Below are 18,546 nucleotides of genomic sequence, written 5' to 3' on the forward strand. Positions count from 1 at the left end.
CAGGCGGTCCTGGGTTCTGTAAGAAAGCAGGCTGAGCAAGCCATGGGGAGCAAGCCAGTAAGCAGCAGCCCTCCTCTATGGCCTCTGCTTCAGTTTCTGAGTCTAAGTTCCTACTTTAACTTCCCGCTGTGACTTCCCCTCAGTGAAGAACTACAAGCTGTGCCATGAAATGAACCCTTTCCTCCCCAGTTGCTCGTGGTCTTGTCTTCTTTATCACAGTGGCAGGAAGAGACCTATAAGAACAATCTGTTCTGCCTTTTCACTACTTCATTTTTTTTTCTCTTTGCCTCCTCCTTAAGGCATCTTCAATCCTCTTATTCCTCCTTCAGATCATTTTAGTTTAGTTTTTCATTTTGGAAATGATTTTTTTTCCTTGTTTCTAATTTCACTTATTGTTTCTAGTTTAGAAACACTACCGTTTCCTGTTCTTCAGACTTTTGTGCTCCCTTTGAAACAGTAGTTTTGATCTGCTTAGTGGGCCGGTCTCTCGGGTGTGTTTTGTCATCTGTAGGAACGCTGCTTCCTTCTTATTCCCTTTCATTACAACTCTTTTCATTTCTTGTGTGTGTGCATGCGTGCATGCATGCATGCATATGCATGTGTGCGTGCGTGTGTGGTGTCCATGTGTTTATGCATTTGTTTTTGAGTACTGGTGCATGTGGCATCCAGATGTTGGAGTGGGGTGCCTTCTATCGCTTTCTGCCTCAGTTTTTGAGACTGAGTCTCTCACTGAACCTGGAACTTTGGGATTCACCTATGATAGCTGGCCAACAAGTCTGAGGGATCCTCCTGTCTTTGCTTTGTCCCAGGGCTGGGGTCATAGACACATGCCACTGTGTTTGGCTTTTTACGTGAGTGCTAAGGAGCAAACTCAGATCCTTACCCTTGTGCAGCAGGTACTTGCAGACTGAGTGGTCTCCCCAGCCTGCTCATTGCAACAAACCTTGGCTCACATGCTTTCCTGAGAAATTAGTTTTCTTAAGTTTTTGAGGCGTTTTAAGGAAGCTTTTCCAGTTAGCTCGTCCTCTTAGCCGACTTTCTCTTGCCTTTGCTTCTTGTCTGCTTAGTTAGGCTCTATTCTCAGCCTCTGGTTCTCAGCGTGGATCTCTTTCCCAGAAGGGAGTCTCCTTAGGCTGGTTTTCAAAGTTCTCAGTCCAACTCCTCAGTTTCCCCCTCCTCCAACACACACCTTATCAGGAGCCTCTTGCTTTCTCCTGCTTTTGAAGAACTATCCCTTCTGTTTCAGCTGCTGTACTTGACCGGACTGGCTGGCTCTTCCAGCAAACACCTTGGGCTATTCTGGAGTTCTCTGGATGCCTCACTGATTCCTGATGCTGATACAGCAAACGTTGCAGGGTCAGGAGCATTTGTTAGTGTCATTTGCTCTAGTTTGGAAAGCTTGAGGACAGAATGTCCCCTTAGATGTGCTGTTGGGGCTTCTCCAGGGTGGTTTGGGGGATTTTCTGTTTCTTTGTTCTGCTGTTGTTTTGTCTGTTTCATAGGAGAACTAAAAAAAACTGTTGTGGCTTGTCATCTAAATTCTAAATTGTCCTATATTCTCCTTTAATGCACTTTAAAATGCTTGCTGTCTTGAAAATCATATATCCAGCCAAAGGCATTCTTTTTTTTTCTTTCTTCGAGACAGGGTTTCTCTGTCTAGCTTTGAAACCTTTCCTGGAACTCATTCTGTAGCCTAGGCTGGCCTCGGAACTCACAGAGATCCACCTGCCTCTGCCTCCCGAATGCTGGGATTAAAGGCGTGCGACACCACTGCCCGGCCAAAGGCATTCTTTTGTAGACATCAAGTATAGCCACCTCTAGCTAAATCCACAGCTACCAATGTCTCCTACTTTTATCTACACTGTTATTACAGTCCCCAACTTGTCTCCCACACCCTGCCACTACAGCAGTGGCTGCTTCAAACTGTAAGTCAGGTCACTCACTTCTCGGCTCAGCTCGGTTGCCAACTTTCAGAAACTGTCACCTGACCTGTCGCTTCCCTCCAACCTCCTCTTCTATGGGATTAGGTTGCTTCAGGATCCTGGCCTCAAATACTTACTCCGAGGGTCTTACTTCAGGGTACTTATGCTGCTGACCTCTGCCCCAAAACTCTTCCTTCTGCTTTTCACCTCCCCTACTCTCTTCAGTCTCTGCTCAGATGTGGTCTATGTAGTAATGCCTTCCCGATTTGACCTAAAGCTTAATAAATACAGTTACCTCTCTCCCATTCTTAATTTTCTTTACAGTACCTTTAAACCATGTTATATGTTATCTATTAATTTTTTTTTTTCTACTCATAGTGAAAATGTCATGAACGTAAAGAACATCGGCCTCTTTCAAGTCCTGATTCAGGCCCAATACAAAGCTGGCACTCAATAAAAATCTGTGAATTGATTGAATGAGTGACTAAATGGAACAGAGTATCCAGCACTCAGTAGGTATTCAGGAAAAGTTAGCTCTTTGTTTTCTTTCTTCTTTTTTTCTGTCAAGGAAAAGAAAGCTATCTCTCGGGGATGCCAGTGTTTCCTATAGTAGAAAACCAACTTTGGAAACAGATGTGAAATTAACAAACAGCTTAAACAGAGACACGAAAGCCAAAAGAAGGGGGTGGTCTAATACACCAAACATGCAGTAGTCAAGGTCAGAATCAGAGGCTGCAAAACCCAGCAACAGACTGGCTTCCAGCACCCCCCAAACACACAGTCTGAACCAATGATGCCTAATGAGACTGGACCTAGAGACAGGACCATTGAGACAAAAAGCTGTGGTGTTAATCAGATAGGCCCAGTGTTTTAAGAAGAAAGACCCACCATGTGAGAACACAGCAAGAAGGAAGCTATCGGCTAGCGATGCTGAGAGCCCTATTGGACTGGTAGCAAGGGCTGTAATCCCATCTACTACAGGGAGGCTGAGGCAGGAAGAGCCTAAATTCAAGGCCAGCAACTCAGTAAAACCCTATCTCAAAATAAAGGGGTTGGGGCTAGTGTTCAGTGGTTCAAAGGGGTTGGGGCTAGTGTTCAAGCAGGGCACTTGCTAAGTACATAGAAAGCCCTCGATTCAGTTCAGTGTCTAGTATAGCAAGAAAAAGAAAGGGGGAGAGAAACTCAAAATCATTTTGACAGAGCCTTGATCTTGTGCTTCTCTGACTCCGTAATTGTGATAAATAATACATTTTTGTTGTCTAGACCAGGGTGCCTGGAGCAAGACAGGAGCAACAGGCCAGATCATTTAATATTTTGTTATGGTGCCTATGTGGGCTAATACAACTAAATATCCAGAATATGTTACTGAAAAAATTATCCACAAAAATTACTGTTAAACCAATAACAAATCTGGAGTTTTCCCATTTTTTAAATTTTGTTGACATGCATATTAAAGTCATAGACCCTAAGAAAATAAGAACAACAAAACCCAGAAAAATGGCACAAGTGTTTGAAGACTATTAGGGGGTTAAGTCCATTTCATGTAGGGAAGTAACAGAATAGTCATAAAAACTGAATGCGCACTAGTGGTTTTTCACAGGAGTAATTCATCACAATCAGGTGTGACTAAATGATCAGCAAGAAAGATAAGTGGGAGAGCAACTCTTTGGATCTCTACTTCTTGAACACACACACACACACACACACACACACACACACACACACACAGGAAATCGGCACATTTGTCAGCACGGTGACTGATTTCTGGGGCCACATCAGTTTCCCTGTGACATTCGGGATAAAATGCTGGGTCGGGGCTTTATTTTCCAAAGTATAATGGCATGGAATACCACTGGCTCTCTCCTACCAACGGCTACTTCAGTTCAGAAGCATGGTTAAGTCTAGAAATAACCTGCACAATGCTGAAGTTGGGCTGCTCTTTGCAACTTTGGGGCAGATTCTCATTTCTACAATCCAATCTACATTGCACTGGCATCTTCTCTCCCTGGGCTTCTGATGGCTTATCAGTTCAATAGCATCTTTCTATATGAGGATGGAAAAGAAAGGGGCGGGGACAACTTGCTTAATATCTTTTTTCACTTAAAGTTTAACGAGAAGAATAAAATCAGTAAATTAAATTAAGGATTCTGCTGTGCCAGCCAATATCATCTGTCCCGGCCACCCAGCACAGGCCAAATCTGCACGTCAAGGAAACCAGTGGTTAGGTCAACTGGAAGCCTCCCTTGCGTCTTTGAGTTCTACTCTGGCAACCAGGTCTGTGACGATGCCTAAATCTTTGGGCCCTCCAGAAGGAGGACCCCTCAACGCGCAGACACCTGGTACCCTGAGGCTTCGGGTTACCAGAGGTCTTTTCCCCAGCCTGCAATTCTCCTGCTTTAAAACAAACAAACAAACAAACAAACAAGAAAACGATGCTAGAAAGTAGCTCAGGAGGGAAGATTAACAGGCAGCAGCTATCGCGGATGAGAGACTCCTGAGAACTGGGGTCGGGGACAGCGGCTACAGTGCACACCACAGTCCACAGCGGCTTCGCGCGACCGCCCGAACCAAGCGAGTCCGCAGGAGGCCGGTGAAGGCGGCCGTGACCCCTGCGAGCCTCCGTAGGAGCGTGCTCTCAAGATGGCCTCTCGGGGCCCGGCGGCGCCCGGCACCCGCGTCGCGCTCCGCGACAGCACGGCCTAGAGGCGGGGAGCTTGGGCCCGAGCTCCCCGCGCCGCTTCCGGGGATGGGCGTGGCTCTGACCGGCCCCGCCCACCGCGGGCGGACCCTGGGCCGCGTCGGTCCCGGGCCCGTCAGTCCGCCCGGCGGGGCGGGCCGCAGACCCCGCCTGGGCAGTTGCACCGGGAAGGTTGATCCCGGAGGCGTCTGGCCGGCCACAGGGCCGGGGCGCCCAGGCAGCGGCACCATGTTCTCCCTCAAGCCGCCCAGACCCAGCTTCAGGTCCTACCTCCTGCCGCCGCCCCAGGTAAGCGCTCGCCGCTCCGCGGGCCGCCCGGGACCTGGACGCGGGCGCGGGGAAGCGCGCCTCCCGGGAGCCACGGGCGCGGTGCAAACTTGTAGAGCTCCGCGGCGGCCATTCTCTGGCCGAAGTCCTGCCTGCGGTCGGTCCCTAGTCCTGCCGTGGGACGGGACCTTAGAGACCGTCCCGAGCTGCGTGTCTTTTCTTCTTCTTCTTCTTCGGGGTTGGCCGCAGACCCCGCTGTGACTGCCAGATGGTTGCAGCGCCGTGGACACCTAGCCGAGCTTACCTGTCTAGTTAGTTGTGAACTCCTGGAAGCGGCTTGCGCTGTTTTAAAGGTGTTTGTTGTCAGACTCTCAAGTCGATCATGAGTAGATCTGAAGACGATCTCAAATCTGGACGGGAGAGAGTTTTAAGTAGGAGCTATATGTCTGTCTCGTGTGTCATCACTTAGAAAATTTGCCTTAGTGTCTCACGAGAGGGCGGCATTTGGATTTTGCTTTATTTTGTTCATGTATTTCAGACCGACGATAAGATCGGTTCCGAACCGAAGATTAAAAAACTGGAGCCAGTCCTTTTGCCAGGTAAACTGCAGAATTCTAATGTGTTTTGGACTGATATTGTACGGAACAGTGTTGTGTGGTTAACGTCCCCTTTCTATTATTTTAAACATTCACCAGTTTAAAAAAAAACAAAAAACAACTTTAGAAGTGAGAAGAGAAAGAGCTGGCTGGACATAATTGATGTTTGTCTCAGAAAGTTCAAAGTACCCCAGAAGACATTCAAGAGCATAGCTACCTCATTTTCTTTCCTGCCTCCTTCTGAACTGTTCATTTAAAGACGTATCTAGTTGTTTGGGTAGTGAAAGTACTTCTTGCCCTACATATGTGTTAGCACCTCATGAATTCGTAATTGATAATCAGATCATCATTTTAATGTGTTATGACAGTATGAAAAGCATGTCTGTGTATGACAAAGCTTAGCAGACGTTGGGTTACTCTGTAATTGTTTTTTGAAGTTGTCAACTGCGTGCCAATTTCCTTTTTTTTTTTTTTCCAGTTTAAAACTTTGTTTCCCAGTAGAGGCACTATTGACCTTTCTGGCTGGGCAATTCTTGATTGTGTGAAGAGCTGTGTCCTGAGCTGACAGCCATCCCTACCTCTTTGGCCCTGTATCGGTTCTGTGCCAGTGGCACCCCATCTCCTGCTAACTAGCTGTCATGTCTTCAGCACAACCACAATGTCTCCAGGCATTGCCCTATCTAAGTTTGTGTGTGTGAGGGAGTGTGTGTGGGGGGGGGGGGAGGCGTAGGGGTGCATGTGTGCCTCTTAGGGTTATCCTTGGGTTGAGAAAGACTTGTTGAGAACAATTTGCCCGAGATGAAGGACCTTAGAAATAGAAGTAGGGATTCATAGGGAACAGTTTTACTTTTGAAAAACTATTACTTGATTATTATTTTGAATTATATAACAATTACACAAATAACTAAAGAAAAATCCGTTGTTTAATAAGATATTTGGGGCAAATAACCAGACAGGTAGGAAGGCCTATCTTAAACTATAATCAAATACCAGTTTGTTATGTCAGAAAAGAAACCCCAGAATCATTACTTAAATAAGTAAAATAAGCAACTTAACAAATGTGGAAACTTTAAAAAAGTAGTAAATAGGGATAAGCAATTAACACGTCAACCTTTGGTTCTGTACAGTAGATGCCAACTCTTATTTTCATTAGAGTTCTGTTTTTCTGGATTGTATTAGTGTCTTTCACTCAGTGTTGACTAATGAACCCTTTCTGCTCTCCCAGAGAGTGAGCAGTACAAGTACCGAGTGACCCTTGCTCCCTGTGCGTGCTCTCTGTTGGTATTCGCCACTGTAGGCATTTTAAAAACAGCAAGGAGAACAGTATTCGTGCTGACTGAGTGCCTGTGAGCTGTTGAACTTTGTTTTTACTTTGAACTGGTCTGGTTCTCAAACAACTGATCTCCTCTTCCTCAACTCTGTGCTTTGACACTAAAAACAATGTAATCTTAGCTACAAATGCTCATGCCTTGTCTTTTAAAATTAGCTTTTAAATGTAAGATATGCTTAGGAAAAGTGTCAGTGAGTATGAATATGGCTGAATTTTCTTAGTGAAGAATTAGTCTTTAAAATAAAAAAAAAATAATCGTTTTCTTGGGAAGATTTTAACAACAGTTTCTGATTGTGAGTAGTATTCTTTTTCTAGAAATAACACTGCCTTCTGTTTAATTGCCCGTTAAGAAACTTCCTGACCTCTATTAGTTTTTCTTGCAGGAAAGCTCATGTCACCTCCAAACCCCACACTTGCATGCATGGTAACTCTGAGGTCCAGTTTCTCTTTGCTCCTCACTTACCCCTGCCGAACACCGAGCTGATCCTGAATGGTAGAGTCTTGCCCCTTGCCTAACCTCTCCTGTTTTTATCCTCTTGTTCCACTTTTCCATGCTCTTTGAAGTTGTGCTCGGGCTGAGCATCCCATTGTGGTCCCCTTTTCCTGCCTTAACTCTAAAGTCCACTCTGTGATTCCTGCAGGCACCCATGCTGTCCGTCTTCTGCCCACAACATGGTACTCTACACATGTCATCTGGAAAACAAGGAGGAAGTATTGTTATCTGACAACCTAGAGTAGTGAGGGTTGTAGCTCATGGTGGATTGTGTGCATGCTTAATATGTGCAAGGCGCTGGGTTTGTTCCTCACCACAACGAAAATGACAATGAATGAGCAACCATAGAGACCTAAGCTAGGATAGTACTTTTACTGAGGCTAATACAGTTCTGGCCTTCATTGCAGTCAGTGGGCAAGAGAAAATCTGTCCAGGTCACCTGTGGCTTTCTTTGCCCAGGCGCACAGAACAAGAAGTGATTGTCCGGTGATATAGTATTGCACGGCTATGTTTTGGCTTACTGCCTTAACTCCAAGGATATCCTACTTCAGTTGCCCGAGGTTTGAACTTTTGATTCAATAAGCAGATGAAAATTAGAACACAAAATCAATTGTTTACTTGTGTGCCTTTATCATGTGCTCTGTTAGGCCTTAATGCTAAGTTTGAAATGATGCCCATCATTTATTAAGTAAGGAAAAATTGAAGAAAATGACTAGTAATTTAATTCAGATTCTGGTTTATGTCAGTAATTTTCAACTTTCCTGGTTCATGAAGCTCTTGGAGATGGGGATTGTATCAAATTTAGCTTTGTGATCCTGATATCTTACATGGTGCCTGCAGTGTGACACTGTGCTGTCACTGAGTGAATGATTGACCTGAAGGACCCCACCCTGCCTAGACTGTTACCTTAGGCATGCATGTGTGTAGACAGACCAGCTTCTGGACTTAGGAGCAAGAGAAATGCTGCTGTTTCATGCTATACATCTCAAGAGAATTGCCTCTGAGCCTATAATTGGAGTGACGTACCGTGTTAGCTTAGTTACCATTCTCTTTGTCATTAGCTCATTATGTGAATCCTGTTTTCTTAGCATTATATTGTATAGATGTCACTCACTTCATGCTTTTAGAAAATAGTGTGTAACTGTATATATCTTTATTACGTGAGCATATGAGGAACTCCTGGGTACTAGGCTTTGTGTAGAAGCGGAAGGTTCTTGAAGCATAGTGAATCTGGATCCCAACAGGGCTCTGAGGGGTCTCTTGCTACCTGTAAAAGATTGTGATCTGATAAGTGTTTCCCAAATTCCAGGCAGGGCCTGGGTGATGTTTGGGGTGATTTATTTATATGTTTAAATGATTGCTTGAAACAGTATTGTCCAGGCTGGTTTCAAACCCTTGGGTTCAATGATCCCCTGGCCTCAGCCTCCCCACAGCTGGCACTGTGGTCCATTGTGCTCAGCCTGAAGTGTTTTGTGCTGGGCTGTGGTCAAAGGGAAAGTCAGGAAGATGGACACTTTCTTTCATAATGTTGAACTTGCTTGATTTAAACATTGTTGTGTTGATGTCATCTCCTAGCTTCTTTGATTTAGGATATATTCTTTTGCTAAGTAAAAAAATTTAAGTTGTCACAATATAAAGTTAGGAACTCTACTTTGGTCCCCTAATTTTTTATTTTTTTAATGTGTAGACATGTTTGGAATGTAAACTGGAAAGCACAGGTTGAGTTGATTGTAGTACACTTTAGTGATCACCATGCAGAGATTATCGGTTACTTGTTTGTCTAGGTGTCCTCCTTTTGACAAGTTGTTGTAACACAACTCTACCCAGCCATAGTATGAACTGTGAACATGTGAACAGCACAGCACTGCTTCCAGATATGTCTGGGTTCATACTAAGAAAAGCATTTGGTGGTACCCCCTGCCCTTCACCTCCAGAAAACCTGTGCCAAAGGTCGGAGAACACTGAAGGCATAGAATGAGATAGAATGGCGGTGTTAGCCTCTGGGTTGTTTTCGTCCTTGATGTCCAGCTGACACACAAAGCTCAGAGTTTCCTTGTTGCTACCCTGGTTCCTGGCATGCTTCTGACATCCGAGCTCACATCCTTGGCTGAGGTACCTTTTAGGTCAATCCTCACAGCAGTCCTGTCAAGCAAGGTACGAATCTGTCTGACAGGTGAGGGAACCAGCAGAATCAAGGAGGTCACCCAGTGTTGCAAGGCCGGCCTGCGTCATGGCCCACGTAGCTACGCTGGTGACTCTCACATACAGATGTGTGCTTTGAAACTGTGGAGGGCGGATTAACTGTCAGTCAAGAGATCCCACTTAGGTGGGATGAAAAGAGCCATGTCTTTGGCCCTGCTTTTTTCACAACTGTGACAGGCTTTGACCCAGCGTGAGGAAGAACTTTCAATTTCAGCTGCCAGAAAATGGAATGTCTTAAGAGGTAGGGATTTCCTGTGGCTGGCCTTGCTGAGGAGTGACTGGTAGGATGCCAGCACCTTTGTGATTGGGATGCAGGGTTTGTTGTGAGTAGGGCTAGATGACCTTTGCTCTCTTCCCCCCCTTAGGCAGGATCTTTTTAAGGATCCTGGAGGCAGGAGGGAGAAGATTGAAATGCTATGACTAACTATAACGGATTGCTTTGTTCCACAGGTATGGAATGCCCGGTGTTGCTGTTGCGTGGCAGAGGTTTTTTGTTTTGTTTTTTGTTTGGGGAAGGGTGGGGGTAGGGTTCTGCCCTTACACAATTTCAGTTTCCTGGGGGAAGTGCTGTGGTGGAGGAGGACAAAGGCTGTAAGGGCTCAGCATGGTCACCCAAGTCCGATTTGGGGCTCATCAAGGAGTGTCAGCAAAAGCTTTCTCAGGAAATGTTTGTCCTCTGAATTTAGAGTGTCAGCTAAGCCCGGGCCACTGTTCTGGAAGCCCTGCGTCAGCTCAGTTCATTCTTCCCCTTCCCAAGTATAAAACCAACAGCACTCCAGTTATAGAGGTCAGCTAGAGAATGCCCTAATTATCAGGTCTCTTGTGGGCAGATCGGGGACGTATCCATCCACAGGCCGTCTGGAAAGGACAGCAGCATCGGTGTGGGGCTGTCTTCACTTATGCTGTGCATTCATTGTTTGTACCATTTGTATGTTGTTCTTGTCTTCTGCCTCACGCTGCGTCTCATAGCCTCGGTTGGGTTGTAAATCGCTCGCTGGCCAAACCGAAAACAAAACTGTTTTTTAAAGAGCTCCTGTAATACCCGTTTGAAGATGGCTTCCTAGATGGTTTAGACTGACTCTGTAGTATTTTAATTCATAGACCCACTGTTTTCGAAGATCAAAGGACTGGTAACATGCCCTTGGACTCGGGAAGGGTGTCACCAACTGCACTACTTCAGCATTAGGCTGGGGCGTCCCCTGGAGCCTTCGCAATGTTGCAGTTGTGCATTTCTTATGCTCCTGCTACAGCACCTCAGCCAGCGTGATGCTAGCTGCTCACCTCAGTCTTTCCACTGGTGCTGAGAAGCTTCCGAACTTCTTAAGTAAACTCCCACTTAAGGCAGGATAAACTCCCAAGTCTTTACTGTAGATTTGCTAACACTCCACGGTACTAACTTGTGTGCTTCCCAGTACTAACGTTTCCTTCAATCACTGCCTCCCAGACACTTCACTCATTATTTGGGTCTTCGTCACTGTCGCATTTGTCACATTCTGTACTGTCACAACCTTTCTGTTTGTTGTTTCACTCTGGTCCTTTCCCCAGACCTGCACCGTAGCCACGGTCCTGCTCCACGTGGGCAGCACTCACTGGATGTGGTGCTTGGATGACGGGCTTCTGTTGTGCTGTGTGTGACCTGCACAGTCACCAGCAGCAGCAGCGTCACACATTTACAACTTGTAAAGTTAGGGTGAATAACTGGTGACAGCTTACCCCGTACTGTTCTGGAGTGCTACAGGCCCCATGTCCAGGGAAGCCTTCCCATATAGGGTCAACTGGAGAATGGTACCCGTTTCAAGCCATGTGTTGAATTACAGAAGATTTTGCTCTGGACTATTTTCCAAACTGAAATTTATGGGAAAATTTATTTCTATTTACCAAACATATATTGACTAAATAATTCCATGAGGCATTAAAGATAACATGTATGATCTTTTTCCTCCTTGGAGATTAAAATTTTCCCTCCCTATACCATTTGGAGACCATTCTCTTTCCATTTCTTTTTTCATTTGTCCTTCCAGGTAGAAGAGTTTTGAGAACACCTTTCAGTGCTTTCTTGGTTCCCTCTTGCTTCGGTAGGAGCTCTCAGCTAGCTCCTGGTTTGCCAAGTTTTGCTGGGCTGCCTTTGCTTGTTCCACATTGAAGCCAGTTCCCTGCCTGCCTGCTTGTCATGGGCACTCTCTGTTACTCCCCAAAGTGCTGCTCTGGAAAGCGCTTGGTATGGCGGAGCTTGCTGAGTAGGGAGTTGGAGAAGTGATGTGAGCCAGTGTGAGCCTCCCTAGGACACCACCTCTCGTTACAGTTACAGAACCAGTATGGGAGTGGTCTCCAGGAAAGTCCATGGCCTCTGGAGTTCTACAGCTTTTAATACGAGTTTCTCCTTCAAGATTACTAATTTTATTTTTTTACTTTATTATAAAGAATACCTTGGAGATAAATAAAAACATTACACTCCAAAGGGCCACTAATTTAAGTGTAAAGAAGAAAATACACTTTTTGCATCACTACTCTTCATAAGCCTATGTGGGAAGAGATTGCTGTGCATACTCTTTTTTTCTGTTTTAAGCAAGGCTGTTTTTATGAAGCAACTTAGAACACCTCTTCCCTCCTTTGAAATGTTAGGAGCAGACCACTGTTGAGTGAGCAGACAACATTTCTGTTGAGTGCTGCAGCTCATGGGTGAGAGTAGTCTTGACTTTGATGGACACGTTTTCTGAAGCAGGTTTTCCGTGTTCATCCTAGCCACTGAGCGGGCCCCCTGGGCCCCTGGGCCCCCACACTACTGCAGTATTGCATAGTTACCTGCCTTCAGACAAGAACGCCTAAACACATCTAAGCTTGGGTTAAGGTAATTCAACAGTTGTCATTTCTAAGAAGTCATTTGTGATGCTGGGGCCAGGGAACTTTTGTGTCAAATGCCATACAGTAAATGTTGTAGGTGTTGTGGGCGAGGTCTATGTAGAAGTACTCAGTTTTGCCTTTGTTCTGTGAAGCAGCCAAAAGCAGCACAAGGTTAAAATTTTATTTACAAAAAGAAGCAAGATCTCTGTGTAGCCCAGGGGCTGTGGTTTACCGTTCCATGGAGCCATCATATGCATCCCACCCCCTTTGTCTCAGCCTCACTAAATTCGAGGGGTGGGTGTTTTATTCCTGACTGCATTGGTGAGAGTCTAAGAGCTAGAGAAGGGCTGCTGTGGGGATGGGGAGCGATAGGTAGGTAGGTAAGAGATAGACAGCTAGGTAGGTAGGTAGGTAGGTAAGAGATAGACAGCTAGGTAGGTAGGTAGGTATGTAGGTAGGTAAGAGACAGCTAGGTAGGTAGATATGTAGGTAGGTAAGAGATAGACAGCTAGGTATGTAGGTAGGTAAGAGATAGACAGCTAGGTATGTAGGTAGATAAGAGATAGACAGCTAGGTAGGTAGGTAGATAGATACACAGACAGACAGACAGACAGACAGAGATGGAGATAGAGATAAATTGGCAGATGGTACTCACACAGTCGCAGTGTCCTAGTCCTGCAACTCTTTATCCTTTTCTTACCATGGTTGCCTCTACCCCTTCTCAGGAAGTCCTACAGTGTGGCTTGACTTGCTTGTTTTTAGGTGCGTTTCATTTGAGTGTGACATATATACATACAAGTGCGACTGAATCATGAATGATGCAGCTCTTGCCTTTCTGTAACACTGTTTTGAGAGTCCTATTTCAGATAAATTGGTTGGGGGTGGTGCAATATGAGGTTAAGCAGAAGGTCTGGGTTATAGTACAGGAAGGTATTTTCTGTCTGTAGTGGAAATAATTAGTTCAGGTACTTTAGTCTTATAGAGAACTAAGGGGACAGAGGTTGACTGTTCAGTAACCTAGACTGCGATAAGGCAGTTGGTAAGCTCTCTGTGGAAGGAACTGTAGGTAATTTCATTTGTTTCTCACTAGAATGCACTTAGGAGCAGCACTGTGAATCTTTAATTCAATGTTGATACTCGTTCTGTGTCACTACAACACATTTACATTTATGAAAGCATGTAGAAACAAGGACAGAAGGCTGTTGTGGCTGGGTTCCACATCCGTGGACCAGCCAACTCTTGATGGCAACTCTTCTAAAGTCATGGGACTGAACATGCACAGTTTTGTCCCTGTCCTTATCCCTAAGCAGTACTGTGCAGTACACAGCACTGACATTGTCTTAGGTACTTCAGGCCATCGGAGAGGCTTTCAAGACTGTGGCTAAGTTGTGTGCAATGCCCCGCCGTGTATATAAGGGACGTTAGCATCCACAGGGTCGGGGACTAATCCCCCATGGGTGCTGAGGGACACTTGAGAAGTTTTACATTTATTTCTGTTTTTAAAGTCTTAAGAGTATGAAAGTGATTTAACCTTTTTGGTGCCAAGTCCCTTTTCTCGGTAGTAGAGAAAACATCTGCCCGTCTCTCATGTAGACTGTCTAAAGAATCAGTCAGGACAAGCACTGAGAAGTCACCAATCCCAGATGATACTGTTCTCTGTATGTGGAGGGACAGCTGTGGCAGTTCTGTGATTACAGTCTGCCTTTGCGTACCCAAACAGTCCTCACCTTTCAACTCGGCTGGCTGCAGACCAGATGAATGACTGGTTTCAGCACTGTTCAGAGCAGCCTGAGTTATGCTGCTGCTGGTTTTCTCTTGGGAATTTCACCTACTCACATGGAAAACTAAGCTAGAGAACATTGGGCTTCCTAGAGAAATAAAGTTGGTTTGTTTTGTTGTTGGTCTAACCTGGGGACTTTACTTTGTACATGCTCTAACACTGAGTTACGTACCCAGCTGTTGCTTTTTAGGGACAGTTTCACTGTGTACTTGGCTGGTCATGTACTCTGGGTCCTTCTGCCTTGGCCTGCTAAGTACTGGGCTACAGCACCACATGTAACTTCGTGAGCTGCCTGTAAGTAATTTGCTTTTGCTTAGCCACTCGGGTCACTGGTTTTATTCCTTTTCAGTAAACCAGGGGCATCGAGTTGGTTTCATTCCTTTATTCAGCACTGTCTTAGTATGCATGCACCTAGCATGTACTAGGTACTGTTCTATGCACTAAAGTTTCAGCACTGAACAAAACGTCTGTTTTCTACCACCATTGGATGTACACTCCTGGCTGCGAGGCAAGCATTAACTTAAAAAGTAAACATGTGATCCAGTTGTAGATGTGATGAACACTGGAATTACAAGTCTACGGTGCTGTGATGAGGGGGATTTAATTCAGGCAGGGAGATTGTTTTAAAGCATTCTTGAGTGCAGCCGCTGTCTGAAAGAAAGAGTCTTCCAAGACAGAGGAGCATGTCCAAAGACCCATAAATGGAAGCAGTGTGGTATATAAAGGGATTCATAGAAGGCCATTGTGGGTAGAGCGGGAGGGCGAGGAAGACAGCTGAGCAGGACTTGGCATTCAGGGCCTTACGCCATGTGAAGGAGGCTTGTATTCAGGATGGAAATTTTCTCAAGTGATTTGAGCCAGGAAGTTGACATGAGCATATGAATTAAATCCTCAAGTAAATATTAGGGGTTGCTCTTAAAATTAGCCTCATGAATTTTTAAGAGCTTTGAGCAAAATTTATTCATCATCACTCAAATTTATTATTAACATTTTTGTTAGAGGATTGTGTTAAAACTGAAGTTCCATTCTTCAGGAATTAGGTGTTTGGGGATCGTCAGCAAGCAGGTATAGCCATCACTGTGAGAACAGTTTTCTGGTAACAGGAGGTGTAAGTATCCTGGCTTTTCTGCCATCGACACTTAGAAATGTGCCTTGTCTAATCTCACTGTAGCTCTTAACATGATGATCAAGTTTTCAATTCCTTTTCAAGAAATTGCCCCTTTCAAAGGCATGAAGAGAGGTCTCGTTTGGGTTTCTAATATTTGTTTTTCCAATTTTCCCTTTTAACGCAAATTTTATTTTAAAGTTTTATTGTTTATTTCAGTTTGAGTGCAAAGGTTTTATGGAGTATACTTTAAAGCAGATAAAACTGGATTCTGGTTCTCATCCCTTACAAAATGATCAGACATGATTGTTAGTGCATGTCACATCTTAGCAGAACACAGATGCTCCATCACAGATTTCTCAGAAACACCTGTGGGCCTAGTGAACTGGAGACACTAAAGCAGAAGCAAAGCCCCAGGCTGGGGCCAGCCTTTCTGGGTCAGTCAGCTCAGACCCCAGAGCTTTTGGAGTCTCATTCTGTACCATACCCATTAAGGACACAAAGCACTCCCAGTACCCACAAATGCCAGCAACCAGTGGCAGCTCCTCTTCACGATTGTTTCAGATGTCACCAGTCATGAGGTCCTCCAGTAAGGTCACACAGTGGTTTGGAGGTTTGTTTGGTATATTTGTAGCTCACTGTGATTTTTTTTTCCCTAGGAGAAATTGTTGTAAATGAAGTCAATTTTGTGAGAAAATGCATCGCAACAGACACAAGCCAGTATGATTTGTGGGGAAAGTTGATATGCAGTAACTTCAAAATCTCCTTTATTACAGATGACCCAATGCCATTGCAGGTATTTATTTATGTACTGTTTAGTTTTGTTAAGACTTTAACTCTAAGTGGAATGTATTGTTATATAAATAAGAGAGGTGGAAAATTGTGAAAAATTATCAATGAATCATTAATGTTGAAAATATACTCTATAAAAATGGTGCTGATAGATTTAACAAGAGGACATAAATTTGTGTGGGTAGGTAAGGAATGATGGATCTGGGAAGAGTCAGGGAGGATGAATATGATCAAAATACATTGTACAAAAGTCTCAAAGAACTAACAAAAATAATTTAAAAAAATCAAAATATAGTGAAGGAGAATGTCACAACTTGCTCAAGAAAGAGTGGGTTTTGTGATTTTGGGTTTGTTTTCTTATGGTGTAGTATTAGAGATCAGACTAGGGTCTTTGAACATGTTTTGCTGTTGAGCTACATTCCCATTCCAGAGTCTCACTGTGTAGCTCAGGTTGGCTTTGAACTCTTGACCTTCCTGCCTCTGCCTCCCAAGAACTTGATTACACTTCACACTAGGCTGAGATGATTTTACGTACTCTCCTTCATTTATCCTCTGGGATTCCTGGTGATATGTCCTTTTCACTAAGGGAGTTATTTCTTTTCCTCCACTTTTAGAAATGTGTTTCTAAAAACAAATGTTCTTTTTGACTAAACATAAAGAGAAAAATTCAGTTATTTGGCATATAATATTACAAATGTTGAACATTTTACTGATTTATTTGTTTATTTTCTAACTAATTAGCTTTTTCCAGAAACTTGAATTCTACTTTCTAGTGTATAGTTAGGAGTGAAAAAATATTGACTAAATGTTTCTTTAATAACCCAAGCATTTCTTTGAGTGATTTGTGTGTAAGCATGTTTTATTTCATGTAGTCATTCACTAATTTTCCAGTATTTTCTGTATATTCTTGTATGTATTAATCTTCTGAATTATCCTTAGACTAAATTTAAGGTACTAGCAATGTTTGATATGCAGGGAGACAAGCTCTTCTGATATGGACTTGAGTTTTCCGGTTGTCTTTGGCTTCATGAATGCTCTCTGGCCCCAGACTTCACTGAGCAGGAGAAACCTTAAATCCAGGTCCAGTGATAGAGCAGTGCCTTGCTGACAGCTGTGTTTCAGTTTGGACATGATCAGGAAGTGTTTTCCAGGAGGCGTAAACAGTGGACTGATGCTCATCCAAAGCCTTCTCTACCACTTTCTCTTTCTTCTCTCTGCCCACTACTGTCCTTCTACAGGGTCTCATGTACCCCTGGCTGGCTTCACACTCCATGTGTAGTTGATAATGGAGTTCCGATCCTCTTGCCTCCACCTCCTGAATCCTGGAATTACAGATGTGTTCCACCTTGCCAGAATATTATTTGGTGCTAGCTATCAAACCCAAGACTCCTACCTACATCCCCAGCCCCAAATCCTTTTCTGAGGTTGTGTACATGGGAAACTGAGGCAGGAGAATCACAGTTTTAAGGTGAACCTGAGCCAGCTCCTATCTCTAAACAAAACAAACAAAAAAATTTTAGTCATCATTATGTTCTAGATAGTCACTTCCCACACTAACTCTCTTATAAAAATCAAATATGATTTTACTCACTAAAATCTGATGACCTAAGAGCTCCCTTTCTTTTATTATCTTGTGGCCAATTCATCTAGAGCTAGGATGCACTTATTTGCCTATAAAGAATTGATCATATTACATCTCTCAGATATTATAGTAGCATTGTGGTATATTTTTTAATTTCCTTCTGTTAGAATAAAAGTGAGGCGGTAGGTGTGGCAACCTATGCCTGTAATCCTTGCATACAGGTAGTTGAGGCTAAAGAGTTCTCAGGGGTTAAAAGTCAGCCTGGGCTACCTCATGAAACCCTGTCTCAAAACTCAAAGTACATGTGCCCTCTCCACTTCCTCCTAATGTGTGCTGTGAGATGCTGTTCTCTGTGGATGGATGGCCCTTGCTGTGCAGCAAAGGTTTGTGTTCCTTGACAATAGTATACTGAGTTTCTTACCAGATTAAAAGTAAGGCTTGCTACTACCATTTCGAGGTCGTTGAGAACAGAATTCACATTAATATCATCTTTTATTTCAGAAATTCCATTACAGAAACCTTCTTCTTGGAGAACATGATGTCCCTTTGACATGTATCGAGCAGATCGTCACAGGTATGCGGTATTCTGCGTGTGCTCTCTAAATGTTGAAGCTGCGTGTGATAGCTGGGCTTAGAGGAGCCTCAGCTCCTGGGGAGGCTGAGGCAGAAGTGTCTCTTGAGTGCCGGAGCCGAAAGCTGTCCTGGGAAGCACAGTGAGATTATTTCATGAAATGTAATGGGGCTCTAGAAGCTGACTGAAACCCAGAAGTAGTCCTTGAAGGGCCATAGTCCCAAATATTTGAGGTGGAATTTTATTTCTGTAAACTTACTTTTATATTTATACCTTTTAAGTCCCAAGAACTCAACAAACAGAGAAGTGAAGAAATCCTTATAAAATGAAGATACGATTTTTTTTTATTTATAAATTATGGTCTCTT

At 44.0% G+C, this 18,546-nt stretch overlaps 1 protein-coding gene across 1 annotated transcript in view; it reads left to right on the top strand.

The window, feature by feature from the left end:
• Positions 1 to 4,663: 4,663 nt before the first annotated feature.
• Positions 4,664 to 18,546, top strand: part of Mtmr10 (myotubularin related protein 10) — a 55,099-nt gene continuing 41,216 nt past the window's right edge. The window contains exons 1-4 of the mRNA XM_006975839.4: positions 4,664 to 4,908; positions 5,426 to 5,486; positions 15,894 to 16,030; positions 18,110 to 18,182. Coding sequence (XP_006975901.2) covers positions 4,669 to 4,908; positions 5,426 to 5,486; positions 15,894 to 16,030; positions 18,110 to 18,182 — 511 coding nt within the window. The 5' untranslated portion in view covers positions 4,664 to 4,668. The remainder of the gene's footprint in view (positions 4,909 to 5,425; positions 5,487 to 15,893; positions 16,031 to 18,109; positions 18,183 to 18,546) is intronic.

The sequence above is a fragment of the Peromyscus maniculatus genome, chromosome 1 (assembly GCF_049852395.1).
Source record: "Peromyscus maniculatus bairdii isolate BWxNUB_F1_BW_parent chromosome 1, HU_Pman_BW_mat_3.1, whole genome shotgun sequence".
Taxonomy (NCBI): domain Eukaryota; kingdom Metazoa; phylum Chordata; class Mammalia; order Rodentia; family Cricetidae; genus Peromyscus; species Peromyscus maniculatus.